This window comes from Vidua chalybeata, chromosome 1 (genome assembly GCF_026979565.1).
Source record: "Vidua chalybeata isolate OUT-0048 chromosome 1, bVidCha1 merged haplotype, whole genome shotgun sequence".
Lineage (NCBI taxonomy): Eukaryota > Metazoa > Chordata > Aves > Passeriformes > Viduidae > Vidua > Vidua chalybeata.
In genome coordinates this window covers 16,391,104-16,405,447 of record NC_071530.1, presented here as the reverse complement: position 1 = coordinate 16,405,447, position 14,344 = coordinate 16,391,104, and the positions used below count along the sequence as shown (strand labels likewise).

Here is a 14,344-nt window from a genome sequence, read left to right as displayed (position 1 = left end):
TTCCAGAAATCAGACGGGTGTTCCTTTAAGTAGGAACAGCTGCCTACTGTTGAAAACAGGGCAGAACTAAGTGCTTAGATACACTTTGCTTTTTAAATACCTCTGAAGTGGTCACAAGCAGGGTGGCACATAAAAATAAGAAATTCAAACTTGGACATACTTCTGAATTTTATGTATTCCTGAGGCTGGCATGCCAGAATTCTACCAGCAAGCTTAACACAAAGAAAGTTGTGGCCTGCTCCTTCTGGCTGCTTCTTACTCTGTGATGACCTAAGTCAGCTGAAGTGTCAGAAGAGTTTTGAAAATCTTAATCCTTTAAACTGGCCATGAAGATAGAGCAATCAAGCCATTCTTAACTTTCTGCTCTATTGATCTGCTTGGAAACTTTGGCTAGAAGTAAGGAGAACTATTTTTGCTACTAAAACATGGCCAAACAATACAATCAGAGGTAAGAGTACATGCTTTAAATGGGCTGGTCTCTCTACTTCCCTCAGAAGTAGATTTCCCTTTTTCCAAACCCATCACTCACATGTGTTTATTAAGAGGCCTTCCTTTGGCATTGGTCAACATGAGAGCATCGTCTGCTCCTTCCACAGCATCATCAGTGCATAAATGGCTGCAACATTTGCCATTAGAGCACTAGTACAGACCATGAAACATTTAATGGGAGAAGTGGGGACTCTAGTGCATGGTGTTGTGCACTCTAGTGCATTTGTTTTTTCCTGAATCTAGGTTTGTGTTTAGTGCCCTGTCCTGGAAACTTAATGCTGCTAGCTGTAATTCTGAGATTCAGCATGGGGTTTTGACTTTGAGATCAGGAGCAGATTTCTTCTAAAATTAATATGAGTTTTATGTCTTTCACTACTATTTTAAAAACTGTTCTGGAGGAAACAGAAGGATCCTGCCCTGTCTACTGAGTGTCATGAAATGGGCCAGAAGTCACAGGAAACAGAGGCAGACTCTGTCCCACTTGCTCAGTCAGAAGAAACCCTCCACAGATTTGGACTGAATGCAGATTTGGACTGAATGGTTTAATACATTCTACACCAATTTTTCCAGAATTACATCAGTTACCATCACTCACTTATTTCCAATGGGTCATTCATGATATTGGCAACAAATTATGAATTGACTTTTACCTACTGTCTTGTCCCTACAAGTTAGAAGGCCACTTCTCGTATATTCTTAGCACTTATTCAGTGAAAGCTCCTGTGCTCTATCAACAGATCACAGGATGAACAGAATGGAATTTATGGGTTTACAGATTTAGGACTGATCTGTTTAAACCTGAATTGCCTTTTCACTTTGTCCTGAATCAGGCTGTGATTCTCTCTAGGGAATCCTTGCCCTGTCATACCATAGCACAGCATCTCCCAGGGTGGTTGGTTACTCAGGAGGTCCATGCAAGTTCAATAACCTACAGCACATCCTTTTGCAAACTGCAGCCAACAGAAGCTACACACAAACATCTTAAGGGTAGCAGATGCTCAACCTTAGCTAGAAAACAGGACACCAAGAAAAGGCTTTGAATAGAAAATGGGAATCAGCTTGGGGTGAGTCACCCCCAAGGCTTTCTTGTGCTGCATGAGAATTAGAAACCTAAGCACATTTTGTCTCCTGAAGGCTTACGAGATATTGCAGTCTGAGAGAGTTTGGACCTCTTGTAATTTTTCTGTAAAACATCAATATTTGAGCCTCCTGGGCAAAAAACTGTCTTCCAGCTCAGTGTTGGGATGAGTTACAGCACAAAGGCAAACAAGGTAGAAAATGCAGTTCAATGAAATTGCTCTTTCCCACTGTGAAGATGTCCTGACAAACATTTAATGTAGTCCATTAAGCTGACACAGTGGACAGTGTTTATAATAACTTTAATACATTCAGTAAACACAAAATAATTTTAACAACATTAACATGTTGACACAAAAGTAAGAAATGCAAATGCAATCTCTAAGTTTTAATTTATTATTTTTCTTACCTGGCTTCCCTGTTGTATTTTTTTTTGTCTTTCATTTTCTTCATGTCTTGTATTCCCTGACAGCCATTACAACTGAATCTACATATAATAAATATAAATTATAACACACTAAACTTACTCACAAACAACCTTTATAATTTCTCAAGCTCAATTTTTTTAGATTTGGTATTGGGTGATCTGCCAAAGTTTCCAAAAAATGTTAAAAACACTGGAATAAAAACAAGACCATGAAGAGCCCCAAACAAAATAACAAGGAACATGATCTTGAAGAATGTCCTAAAGATGTAGGTGCTCGCTGCAGCCAGGACAACTACGCCTAATATTGTAGAAACTGCACCCTGTAGAACTGGGTAACCTAGCAGGGACAGAGCATCAATTGCCCTTTTATTGGCTGACGACTCTCCACTCGTAACAAAGGCATAGGAAATATGAGCAGAAAAATCTACTGAAAACCCAATGCAAATGACCAGGTTGATCATGGATATGGAATCGAGGTTGACGTTCCAGAACGTCATGAAACCAGCAACGCCAACTATAACAGAAGCTATAGCAAAAGTCACCCACAAGCAGCACAATGGGTTGGGAATGAGCAGAAGGGAGACAACGAGCATGGCTCCGGCAGCAACGACAATGTTCTGAACAGTGTTCTGCACTATTACCAGGTACTGGTCATAGTAGATGAAGGCTGGGTGATACACCTTCAGTGGAATGCTGCACTGCTTGGCTGCCTCTCTTAACTGATTGAGGAGATTCTTCTCATCCACAGCTGATGTCACATTCACTGTCTGGATGAAGAAACGTGAAGCCTCTATTTCATCCCGAGTCTTGTTTATGTCCCACTCAAAACTGGGAAGAATTCTGAACAGTACACTTAAGTTATTTAAGAAGTCAGTCTTACTGTTTATATTTATCAAACCCCTTTTGGCAAGTTCTGTGTATACTCTCAGCCATGACTCTGAGTGGTTCTTATCTACATAGGAAATGTTCTCTAAATTCTGTGCGCAGCTCTCAATGTCAAGACGCACCAACTCATTCCAGTAATCTACACTCTCAGCAATGACAACCATGACCCTGGGTCCATATGTGGAGAAGTATTTGTCATCATCATCATAGTATGGAATAACGTAGGAGGCATCATTTGCCAGATTTCGGAGATCGATGCCTTCCCTGATCTGAGTACACCCATAAATGCCACCACCCAAATATGCTCCGTACAGCAACACCATGAGCACCTTGATCCACTTATTTGTAACAAAAGGCCCATAATACTTTTTAAAGAATGTGCTCATTGGATGCTCACCTTCTGGCTGAGATGGCTGCCTAGAACAGCTGCCGATACAGCAAGCATTGTACAAGCAGGAGTTCTCAGCCTGATCTTTACCTACATCTACATGCATACAAGTCAGCCAGTGTCGGTTCCCTTGCTCCCTTCTGTGATTTAATACCAGAACTGCCCCAAAGAAGGTCATGGTATATACATAGCAGAAGACAAAAGCTGTGCCCGTATAGAGGCAAAAAGACCTCACGGAGGGAAAAGCAGTCCAGGTGCCAATGAAGAAGGCCAAAACATCCGTCAGAGTGGTGATGGTCACAGAAAGTGCTGCCTCTGCGTAAGTCTCAGCCAGCAGAGATTTAACACTGGATTTCTCTTTTTTCCTTGAACTTTGTTCCCAGGAAGCAACCAGGATGAACATGTCATCAACGCCAACCCCTGCAAGAGGAGAGACTGTTAACGCTGCACTGCCAATGGCAGCTTCCACCAACACCCAACAAAACTACAACATTAGTCACATTTCATTCTGCCTAAAATCTGAAAAAGGAAGTTGGGCTACTAACACTGCTGGAGTGCTGATGCAAGTTACAAGAGAATCTGGAAAACAGATCCTTTGTGTGTAGTTGAATGTATTACCTTTTAGCACCTCCTGGTGATGTGTTGTTGATCCCTCAGCAACCCTGATGAAGGACTGAACACACCTACTGCATCTCTGAAAAGTGTCTTGCAGCTGATGTCCATGTGTCCCCTGATGCAGATGACACAGATTTCAAAGTATCACATATTCTGATGCTCAACTATTCTTACTGGAAGCATCCCCCATTATTTCTGGAATCTCTTCCTCAGCACTGCAGCAACACAGACCAATAATTTCTTGTTCTGCCTTCAGAAGGCAGGAAGAGCAGTTGCTATCACACAGAAGAAGAGTGATTCCAATTTTCTGGTGGCTTACTTTTTTTTTATGATCTTTCCCTTCACTTCTCTCCAATTTATTTTCCAGCACTTATTCATGATTTATTATTCATTTTTGTTCACCTTTATACTGATGCGCGCATAAATATTACCTGACAGGTCCCTGGGAAAACCTGCCAGGAAGACTGGATCCTGGGTTCGGGTTTTTGCTAAGAGTGAGTGAGCTGAAGTTCAAAAATGAAGAGCCAATGGGCTTCTCTCACCTCTGCTAACCCTCCAGATTATTATCTCACACCTTTCAGTATTTTGCCATGTTGTCAAGGGCTCTCCTATTCACTGAAAATTAATCACACGAAAGGGAAAGCAAGGCTGTGCAAATAGCGGAGTGAGATTTAGCCAAGCACAGAAGAGATGAAATCACTACCTGCTACCTGAACAGGCAATTGCCAGTAAACATGCAAAGATAAATTAAGCAGAACATCAAAAGGTATTACTGGATGGCAGCGAGACAGGCTGCTTTGGAAAGCTAGCAGCCTTCAAAGCAAATCCTCTGATGTACTGAGAAGTTGTTTGCTTTAACGCAAGGAAGACAAAAGTCTGTGTTTTTTCTGAAGATCTGAAGAGACTGGCTTAAGCCCTTTTCCAGGTATAATCAGAGCCACTGCAATTGATGAGCAAACAAAAGTAAATTTAAAAAATGCATTAGAATTATGCAGGAAACAAAGAAACAATGCCTGCCCAAAGGAGCATTTGCATTGGACATCTTAGGATGATGCACAGCCTCTGTCAACCAGGGAGCTCCATGCGTTTTCCTCAGCATGAGACCAAGCCAAAGAAAACATCAGAAGAAGGTATGATATAGGAGACCAGTAAGGATTTTAAAAGCAGTAATTTGTTTGCAGCAACATTATGCACTTGGAAACATTATCTAATTGCAGCAACACTAGCGGTATTTGGAATGTTCAGCACTGGCTGTTAAGCAGTCTGTGAAACAAGGATGCAATACCAACTTCCTTGGGATTTTGAGGGGAGCTGCTTGCACAAATGGTGCATCACTTCAGTTGTGCAGCTGACTGCAACTGGTTTGTACATAGATGTTATATTGCAGAGGATTAATCATCCTGGCTACATTTCCAGGGACACTAGAACAATGCCAGAAGTGCTAACCTTACCACTCTCTCATTTGCAATCTTCCTGCTGTAGCAGTGGATCTAGATGAGGCCTTGTCTTTTGGGGAAAACTGCCCTTGGACCAGAACCCATCTCCAGTCCCACTGTGGGCACACTGAGCTGAGCTGAAGGACTTGCCTACCTGTAGGTGCTCTGAGGGGGCTGCACCTCTGAGTATCTCCTACACTCACTTCAGGACAAAATGTTGTATTATCTGACATTCACATCATAAAAGACTGACACCATTAGGTTGTTTTAACTTCACTCTGATCTTTGTATCTGAATACAACTCACTTTTTCTACTTACCCAGAATCAGGAATGGTGCATTTGCTACAGTGACCACAAATGGCACTCCACAGAAGAGCATCAATCCAAAGCTGCTTAATACAGCTAAGCCAGAAGAAAGCACTCCACAGCTTGCAAGCCAGATATTATTTCTTATACAGCTCAGTCTGAAAATATTTCAAGGAATATCTTAGTTATGTGTCAAATATTTCACCAAGGTGTTTGGCATGAAAAGTACACAGGTACCAGTGATACCCTCTCAGAATAACTCCTGATGAAAGCTGCTAGGAGAGTTCCCAGGTGTCAGCATTACACAAAATTAACTTCTCTAGGAGGTGTTATACACATTAATACCACTGCCCAACTATATTCAGAAGAGTAAGGATATGTACTGATCTTTACATCAATAACAACAGATGGCAAAATAAGGATACATAAGCTCTACTAGTGAGGCAAGACTTTGGGTGACCCAAAAAAGTTGTGAATTTCTAGAAGATCTTTGATTTTACATAAGTTCGTGCTGTAGCATATCAGTGGAAGCACCTTTCAGGCAGTATGTGACACGTAGAGACTTTCTCAGCAGGCAGGTTGGCTACCAGCTTTTTGCCAAGATGCCCCAGAGGGCTGGCTTAAGCATTCCACAAGATATGTGGTATATGTGGTATAATAGGTATGATGCTTGATGAAAGCACTAAACCAGCCCACTCACCCTACAAGTCTAATTTTTTTGGAAGTACAGGACACAGACACTGCTGTACAGCTATTGATTATGCAAGGGTTCACTTTCCATCAGCACAAAGAAAGGGCAGGTTAAGTTCTCTGTGGACAGCAGGTAAGGCTCTGATTCTACTAGCAAGCAAAACAACTAAGGCTGTACCCAGACTTGCAGGAATCAATGAAGCTACTGCTCATCTACCTGAACATTTGTTCAAGTTTTCATCTGCCATCTAAGCAGCTGGGAGATACACATACGTAGACAGTAAAAGGCAAAGAAATAAATTTTGCCTATAAAATGTCAGAGAAATTCTGCAGCTTCAAGAATGCCTTCACTTGACAAGAGCAGAAATGAACTGGGGGAGGTAAAGAACAGCAGAGATCACTGCTCATTGAGCCATGGCTTAGAGACGTTTTACCTTAGGCAAGAGATGACTGCGAAGCTTATTGTTAAGAAATACGTCACGGAGAAGAGCGGAATCACACTCTTGGCATTTCCTTCAAACTCCTGTTGTCTGGACAGTGAGGTAAAGTAAGTCACCTGCCGTTAAAACAACAAGAAATGTTGAAGCACTTCTCCTCTTCTTGGCCTTTCTGCATAAGCACAAGCAAGGCCCAACACCAAGTTGGCAGAGAAGCATTGGCCTAGCCCTCGCAGCTTGCCTGCCTTCTCCCGCCACCGTCCCTTTCCCTTTCCCTTTCCCTTTCCCTTTCCCTTTCCCTTTCCCTTTCCCTTTCCCTTTCCCTTTCCGCGACGGGGCTGCCCGGACATTTCAGGCTCGGCGGCTCCGCACGGCCATACCCGGCCCCTGCGTTACCTGAATGGAGCCGAGGCGCAACTCCGCCACTTTGGACAAGATGTTCTGCAGGAAGCTCTCCAGCCACTGCCGGCTGTCCTGCGCCTCGGGGCCGTCCTCCCGCAGGTAATACACCAGCTTCAGGGCCCGCGCCCTGAGCACCCGCCCGCCGTCCGTCTCCACGCCGCCCAGCGCGGCCCCCAGGAAGACGCTGTCGTTGACGGGGAAGCGGAGGCTCCCCGGGGCGGGCGGTCCCGCATCGCCCCACCGCGACAGCAGCGGGTTGGGGCTGGCACAGCCGCCGGCGCTGCGGGCGCAGAGCCGCTCGTATTTGGCGTCGTGCACGGTCGCGTTCAGCCGCAGCACCTCTGCCCACGCCGCCGGGTCCAGGACCGAGGTTCCGTTCGTCGCCACGGCGATGAGGGCCGCGTAGGCGCCCTCGGTGGGCAGCCGCGGGGCGGAGAAGCGCTCCGAGTCGTTGGTGGGGAAGTGCCGCCGCACGAAGTCGCGCTCGGCCTTGGCGGGCCCCCACGTCGGCGTGAACTGCCCCTCGATGTCGTTCGCCTGCCGCTGCGGTAGGAAGAGGAAGCCGGCGCCCAGCCCGCCCGACAGCAGCAGCGGCACCAGCACGAAGGGCCAGGGGCAGGCGGCCACGCCGCTCGCCAGCCCTTCGAAGAGCCGGCGCAGCGGTCGCTCCACGCAGTTGGTGTTGCGGCAGGAGCAGCGCTCCGCGGGGTCCCGCGGCCCCGCCATGGGCGAGACGGGCACGGGCTGCCGGCCGCAGCTCCTCGCCGCGGGCGCGTCCCACGCCGGGGCCTGACGGTGCGGTCTGTGCCGGCGCCGGAGGAGAGGAGAGGAAAGGCGTTCACAACCGTCCTCTGCCCGGCAGAACCTCGGACCGGATTTTTCAGCGGGCGGAACCGCCCCCGCCGTGACTCAGCGGGGCTTCCGCCACCTCTCTGGGACTGACAGTGGGGGCCGGGCGGGCAGACGAGGCTCCCCTCGTAGCGCGCCGGCTCGCGTTCGTGTCCCCCCTGCCTTCCGTTTCCCCCTTGGCTCTGGGTCCGTGGGGTCCGGCCCGTTTGCAGCGCCCGCTATGCTGAGCCGCTGCCCGGAGCCCGGCTTTGGCTCCGTGATGACCCTGCCGCTTCCCGGCACAGCCCCGCGCCTTCTTTCAGCCTCTAGAGGTCATGGACTTTTTAAGTGTTTTCCCCGAAGCGGCTGCAGTCGCTACTTCACTACCATGCATTATTCTTCCATCTGAGAGCAAAACACAGACAGTGGTGATGTATATCTTTCAGTGTTTGCTCTCTCAATGTACTGGTTTAGAAAACGGGAAAGTGACAGTGGAAGAAATAAAGACTTTGAAACAAGGAGTAGCCATTCCAACTGGCAAGTCACAGAATATCAGTGGTGTGATATGCCAGAGCTTTATGCAGTAGCAGTGATAGAAAGGGTCTTTCCAAGTCCAAAAACTATCCTGCAGCCTGGTGACAGTGATTTGAGTGGTTTTAGGCTGAAAGCATTATGCTCAGATGTGACAGTGCTAGGGAGGTGTCCGGACAGTATGCCACAGGCAGGCGCTTCTCCTTGCCTTTGAGAAAAGCAACTCTCTCCTCTCCTGCCAGTACTTGCAGAAAAGTTGTAGGTATTTCTTCTCCCCATCTAGGGAAGACAGACTTGGCACCTGTGAGTATAAAAGAGCCAGCCAGGCTCTGAGCAAGGTTATGTATCTCCTGCTGCACTCAGCACCTAGAGCAGGTTGGATCCTGGTCATTCCCTTTTCCAAGCACAGGTGTTCCTTTTCCCATGAGACAGGTATGTCAGACAGAAGCTATTTCCTGTAGCTCCTAACTTGTTGAAACCTAGGAACTGACCTGGTGGCAGTAGCTATCCAGTCAGGGTACCCACTGGGCACTAGCCAGTGCCTTTAGGTAAACTCTGAGGCTTGGGAATCTGCCTTACAGCATGGAAAGATGGCTCCACCAATTCTCAGTTCAGAGTGGTGTTCAAGCAGGTAGTGCATGCCCATCTTCTCCCAGAATCTAAATGCTTGTCCTTGTTCCCTGGCCTATTCATGCACTTTGTATTAAGTTATAATAAGATAAAATATGCTCCTTGGGGCAGGGCCAGGAACTGGTCATAGGACTTCCAGCAAGGTTTCTGGTATTTTTTGGATGAAGGCACAATCTCTCTCTTTGTTGTTATGTTGCATTTGCTGGAAGTTTCAAAATGAGATTCCAGTGAATTACTGTTTGGGCCTTCCTTCCTTCCTTCCTTCCTTCCTTCCTTCCTTCCTTCCTTCCTTCCTTCCTTCCTTCCTTCCTTCCTTCCTTCCTTCCTTCCTTCCTTCCTTCCTTCCTTCCTTCCTTCCTTCCTTCCTTCCTTCCTTCCTTCCTTCCTTCCTTCCTTCCTTCCTTCCTTCCTTCCTTCCTTCCTTCCTTCCTTCCTTCCTTCCTTCCTTCCTTCCTTCCTTCCTTCCCTTCCTTCCTTCCTTCCTTCCTTCCTTCCTTCCTTCCTTCCTTCCTTCCTTCCTTCCTTCCTTCCTTCCTTCCTTCCTTCCTTCCTTCCTTCCTTCCTTCCTTCCTTCCTTCCTTCCTTCCTTCCTTCCTTCCTTCCTTCCTTCCTTCCTTCCTTCCTTCCTTCCTTCCTTCCTTCCTTCCTTCCTTCCTTCCTTCCTTCCTTCCTTCCTTCCTTCCTTCCTTCCTTCCTTCCTTCCTTCCTTCCTTCCTTCCTTCCTTCCTTCCTTCCTTCCACTTGTATAGTAGCTCAAGGACTAACACTCCAATTTCCATGCCAAGTGTATAATAAAACTTTGTGATTTTTTGCAAACCCTCTAAATTTTGTTGTTTCTTTCAACCAGGAGCATTTACGAATCTTGGCTGCTCCCTTCACCCTAAGGGTGTGACAGCCCTTTTTTGGCATCACTGACAGGATGAATTCCATGACCCATAAATTCCAGACAAGTAGTGATGGGAAGAATATAAGGTGTGCCCAACTCCCCCAGGCACAGTATTTGCAAATTCGAATAGCCCTGAGGCAGGGCTTAAATGGATAAATGTGGTGTTAAGTCAACAAAAGGTATGGAAGGGGGAAAGTAAAGCAGTTTTATCTGCTATTTTTTTGCCCAAAAGGAGAGGTATGCCGACAAACAGACAGGGGGAGAAATGGTTGGATCTCAGCAGGGTTTGGTGAAAAGACTGCAGTATCAGTTAAATGAGAGAGGAAATAGGCTTCGGTAGCAAGTGTTGCTTGCTGCCGAGTGCGATAGTGAAAGGGAGACTAGGCTGCAGGCTGCTCGCTACTGAGCGCCGTCAGGAAAAGGAAGAGAGGCTGCCGGCGGACGCGTTGCTTGGAGCGCTCCAAGAGGCTGCAGGTACACGGGCTGCTCGCAGCTCAGCGAGCTGGGGGAGCTCAGGGTCGGGAAAGGGACAGTGAGCTGCAGGCGGGGGAAATGCTTGCGGAGCGCCATCGGGAAAAACAAAAGAGGAGGAGATATGGAGAAGTGGATGTCAGCTTCTCACGCTGCAATTAAAATTCATATTGAAAACATTCTGGGTTTTGATATTCCATGCCTTTAACCACTGCTGTGCTAAATTTTGCAAAACTGGCAAGGCAAATTCAGAGAGCATCCCACTTTTACGGAGGGCAACTCTAATCGCAGGAGCCATCCACCAAAAAGGTGGAGGAAGCAGCAACAGTAGTATGGCAAACACTTAATGAATTGAAAGTTAAGATTCTACCTGAGGAATGTCAAGACCAAACTGTCCCTGACAGACCAAAGAGATCTTTACTATTCAACTCAGCTGCATTTAAAGAGACAGAACAGAGATATCCTGAGTGGGAAAAAGGACTTTTGTCACTAGCTCGAGCTATTCAACAGCTTGGACTAACCCCTCCAGGACTTGTTTTCTCTTCCCAGGAATGATACTGGGAATGTTGCCGTGCATCTGCACTGAACATCAAGCTAACCATCAAAGGGTTGCTTATCCTTCTTGCAGGAGCAATCATTGCCAGCATGAACTAAATTTGGTTCACACATAAACAAGCTCGACCCACAAGGTGGAGGCCCTCTGTGAGGAGCCAATTCAGTTTTGTTATGTCTCACCAATAGTTCTCAGGGGCACATGGGGGAAGGGTGCATGTGTGCCATGTCCAGGAGGCAGCTAGGAGAAGATGGAGCAAAGCCTTGTCTCTGGGGTGACTTTGCCTGGCAGCCATCTTATGTCTCACATGGGACAGGCAGTCAGCAGGGGAACACGGAAGATACTGTACCCCAGAGACACTCTCCAGTCAGATGGAATAAGGTCTCTAGCAACGGACTGCAGTGGGACATTGGACTGGGCCAGTGGTCTCCTATTACTAGGCAGTCTTTAGGAGGAGCCAGGGCCATAAAAATAACTGCATCACAAGCTTTGGGGACTCTTTGGGGGCTGTCGTGTCTTTTGGCTTTTGATGCTTTTTGGGGGCTTTTTGAACTTGCTTTTGGAGTCCAGCCTTTTGGCTCTTCTGCCCTCGCTGGCTCTTGCTCTCTCTCGCGTCTGTCCTGCCTCCCTGTGTCCCTGACCGACGCTCTGCCTGCTTCGTCTCTGCCTCCCTGCCTGAGTGCCCTGCGTCCAACCCTGCCCGCCTCCGAGCCTGCCCACCACCGTGATCCTCTTCGCGACCCTGTCCAGGATTCAGGACATCCTGCCTGAGCGCCCCGCACCTCATGTCCGGTCGCCCATCGCCGCGGGGGCTGTCCCCAGGCAGGCAGCGTGCACAGCCCCCGCCTCGTGGCTGTCGACGGCACTCCCTGACCTCCGCTGGTAATGCCTTCTTTTTCCCTGTGTCTCCTCTCTCTCTCGCTCTCTCTCTTCCTCTCCCTTCCTCTCCCTTCCTCACCCTCTCCCATTTTTCTTTCTCCTGCTCTGTCTTCTCTAGCCCTCTTAGTAAGGTAACTCCTTTTTATTTTTCTCTTTCATTACCAACAAACGGTTCTCAGATACAATGTTTGCCTCGTTTGGCTTAATTTCGTTCCTGACCATCTATTTTTAAAAGAACTCGTCACAGTTTCCCACATTGGAACACAACACTGTCAATTCTTTTATTTGTGCTAATCAGTATGGCAACTCTAGTATATTCTACACCACATATGCTTCTCAGTTGTGGGTGAAGTTTACTGTGGCAGAAATTATAAAGGAGATGAAAGCAATTTGCCCACTGAAATTCAAAGGGTAACTTGACATAATGCAAGTAGATTTAAAAGGGAATTCCACTCTTGGTGTTACCTAGTTAATTTCATTTATAACCCAGCCAACAATAAAGGCACAGTTTTTGTTTTAACAATGCATAAAGCTGTATGGTATATACTATATACCAAATCATTGTGTCAGAATTAAATCACAACAGAGCTGCAGCCTACCCCCTGGAGAACAGAGTGTGGGAGGGAATACTCTGAGGGAATGGATGTGCCTGTATGAGAACCTATTGTGACTTTGTACTTGTAGACAACCTTACGATAGGCTCAAGTAATCACCATTATATTTGTGTGTGTAACTTTGTTGAAATTATAAGATGTGATTCTATTATTCGGCTCTTGTTGTATCTTATCTATTGTTATGATTTAATTATGCACTTATCGTTATGATTTAATTATATAAAAGATCTAGAGCCTACTCCTATTGAAATCAATCTCACCTTGAGGAGAAAACTCCTATTGAAGCAGGAAAGAGAAAAGACAAAGGACTTTGGTTACTGTTCATCATCATGTGGAATAAATCCACTGAGTGATGGTGCAAGTGAAGAAATATGGGTCCTCCATTGTTGGTTATTCACCTCCATTGAGGTTTTATTTGGATGGTCAAACAAGCTGATAGATACTTGACATGCCTAAGAAGAGAGCTGACAGGGATAGCTGGTGATCCACATTTAAGCGGGTTGTATTTGCCTCTTTTCAAGATCTGTGGGGACCCAGCCTTATAATCAATTAATTTCTAATATCCCTAGTGGCCTTATCTCTAGGTGGTGTCAGAATATGCCTGACACTGTCCACTTGAAGTCCACATAAACCAGTCAAGAGCAGCTATAAGAAAACCCTGAAAAGCAAAAGAACAAACAGATTGTTCACTGTTCAGGTGGCTGAGTTGTGTCCCTGTTGCACAGCACTCAAAGTCAGATAATTTCTCGGGAGAGCAGGAGAACCAGGCTCAACCTCACTCTGAAACTGCAGTGCCAGAACCTTCTCTCTTCCACAACAGGGTCCACTGTCTGTCTCTGGGGCATTTTTACCCTGCAAGAAGCAAGAAGAATAATTCAGCCCAGGTGTCTTTCAGAAACAGCCCAGGCAGGCTCACAAATGCAGACATGACTTATGTCACAATGGCTCCAGGGCTGAACCAGCTCCTAGCTGAAGAGACATCAGGTTAGGGGGAGCAATTGCAGTTTCTTGCATGTGTGACCTTCTGCACAGCCTTTGAAATTAAAAATCAACATATGTGTGGTTGGTGAAACTCCCTGCTTCACAGCCTTTTTCTTGTTTGAAAACTCTTCTTCAGACTGCCCCTTCAGCCTCCATTTCCCTCTACTTGGAGCAGGGCTTGTCTCCTGCTCTGCCCATGGCTGCCTGTTGTCTCTGCTCAAACTCTGTGGTAATATGTATTTATTTTGGAAGGTAAAGCTGTCCCCAGTAATGCTAACAAACATTTGCTGCTTGGTCTCTGCATTTTTGTGTCTTTCAAACATTTACTGAGCCTGGAAGTGATTCCATCAGTTTTGTAGAATCATGGAATAACTGGGGTTGGAAGGATCCTTTGGCACTCATGTCACATGTGCCCTGCTCGGAGCAGGGCTGCTGCAGGTGCTAGGCCAGGTCACTCAGGGCTTTTCCCACATGAGTTTAGAGTTACCTCCAAGGGTACATATTCCAGAGCCTCTGCACAACCTGCCTCAGTATTTGACTACTTCATCATGACTTTTCCCCTCATAAATGTCAAGGTTTTGGTGGAGGGCCTGCAGGGGTGGCCTCTGTGAGGAGAGACCAGGCCTGCCCTCAGCTGGTCACAGTCAATGCCAGCAGGATCAAACAGACCCGACCTAAGGCATCGCTGGGCCCATTCTCAGGGAAGTCTGTGGCACCTCTGGAAAAGTGTCTTAAAGTGACAGTGGCAAACATCAAGCAGACGGAGAAACAAGGCCAGGGTGGGAGGAAAAGGAGGAAAGAAATCTGCAGTGGAGCAG

At 46.8% G+C, this 14,344-nt stretch overlaps 1 protein-coding gene across 1 annotated transcript; it reads right to left on the bottom strand.

Moving 5' to 3' along the window:
* Positions 1-1,851: 1,851 nt before the first annotated feature.
* Positions 1,852-8,300, bottom strand: LOC128794633 (patched domain-containing protein 3). Its single transcript, XM_053954724.1, has 4 exons — positions 7,148-8,300; positions 6,749-6,870; positions 5,637-5,782; positions 1,852-3,686 (listed from the first exon to the last, which is right to left on the bottom strand). Exons 1-4 carry the CDS (start codon positions 7,877-7,879, stop codon positions 2,107-2,109), a joined length of 2,580 nt encoding a protein of 859 aa, XP_053810699.1. The 5' UTR covers positions 7,880-8,300; the 3' UTR covers positions 1,852-2,106.
* Positions 8,301-14,344: the final 6,044 nt, after the last annotated feature.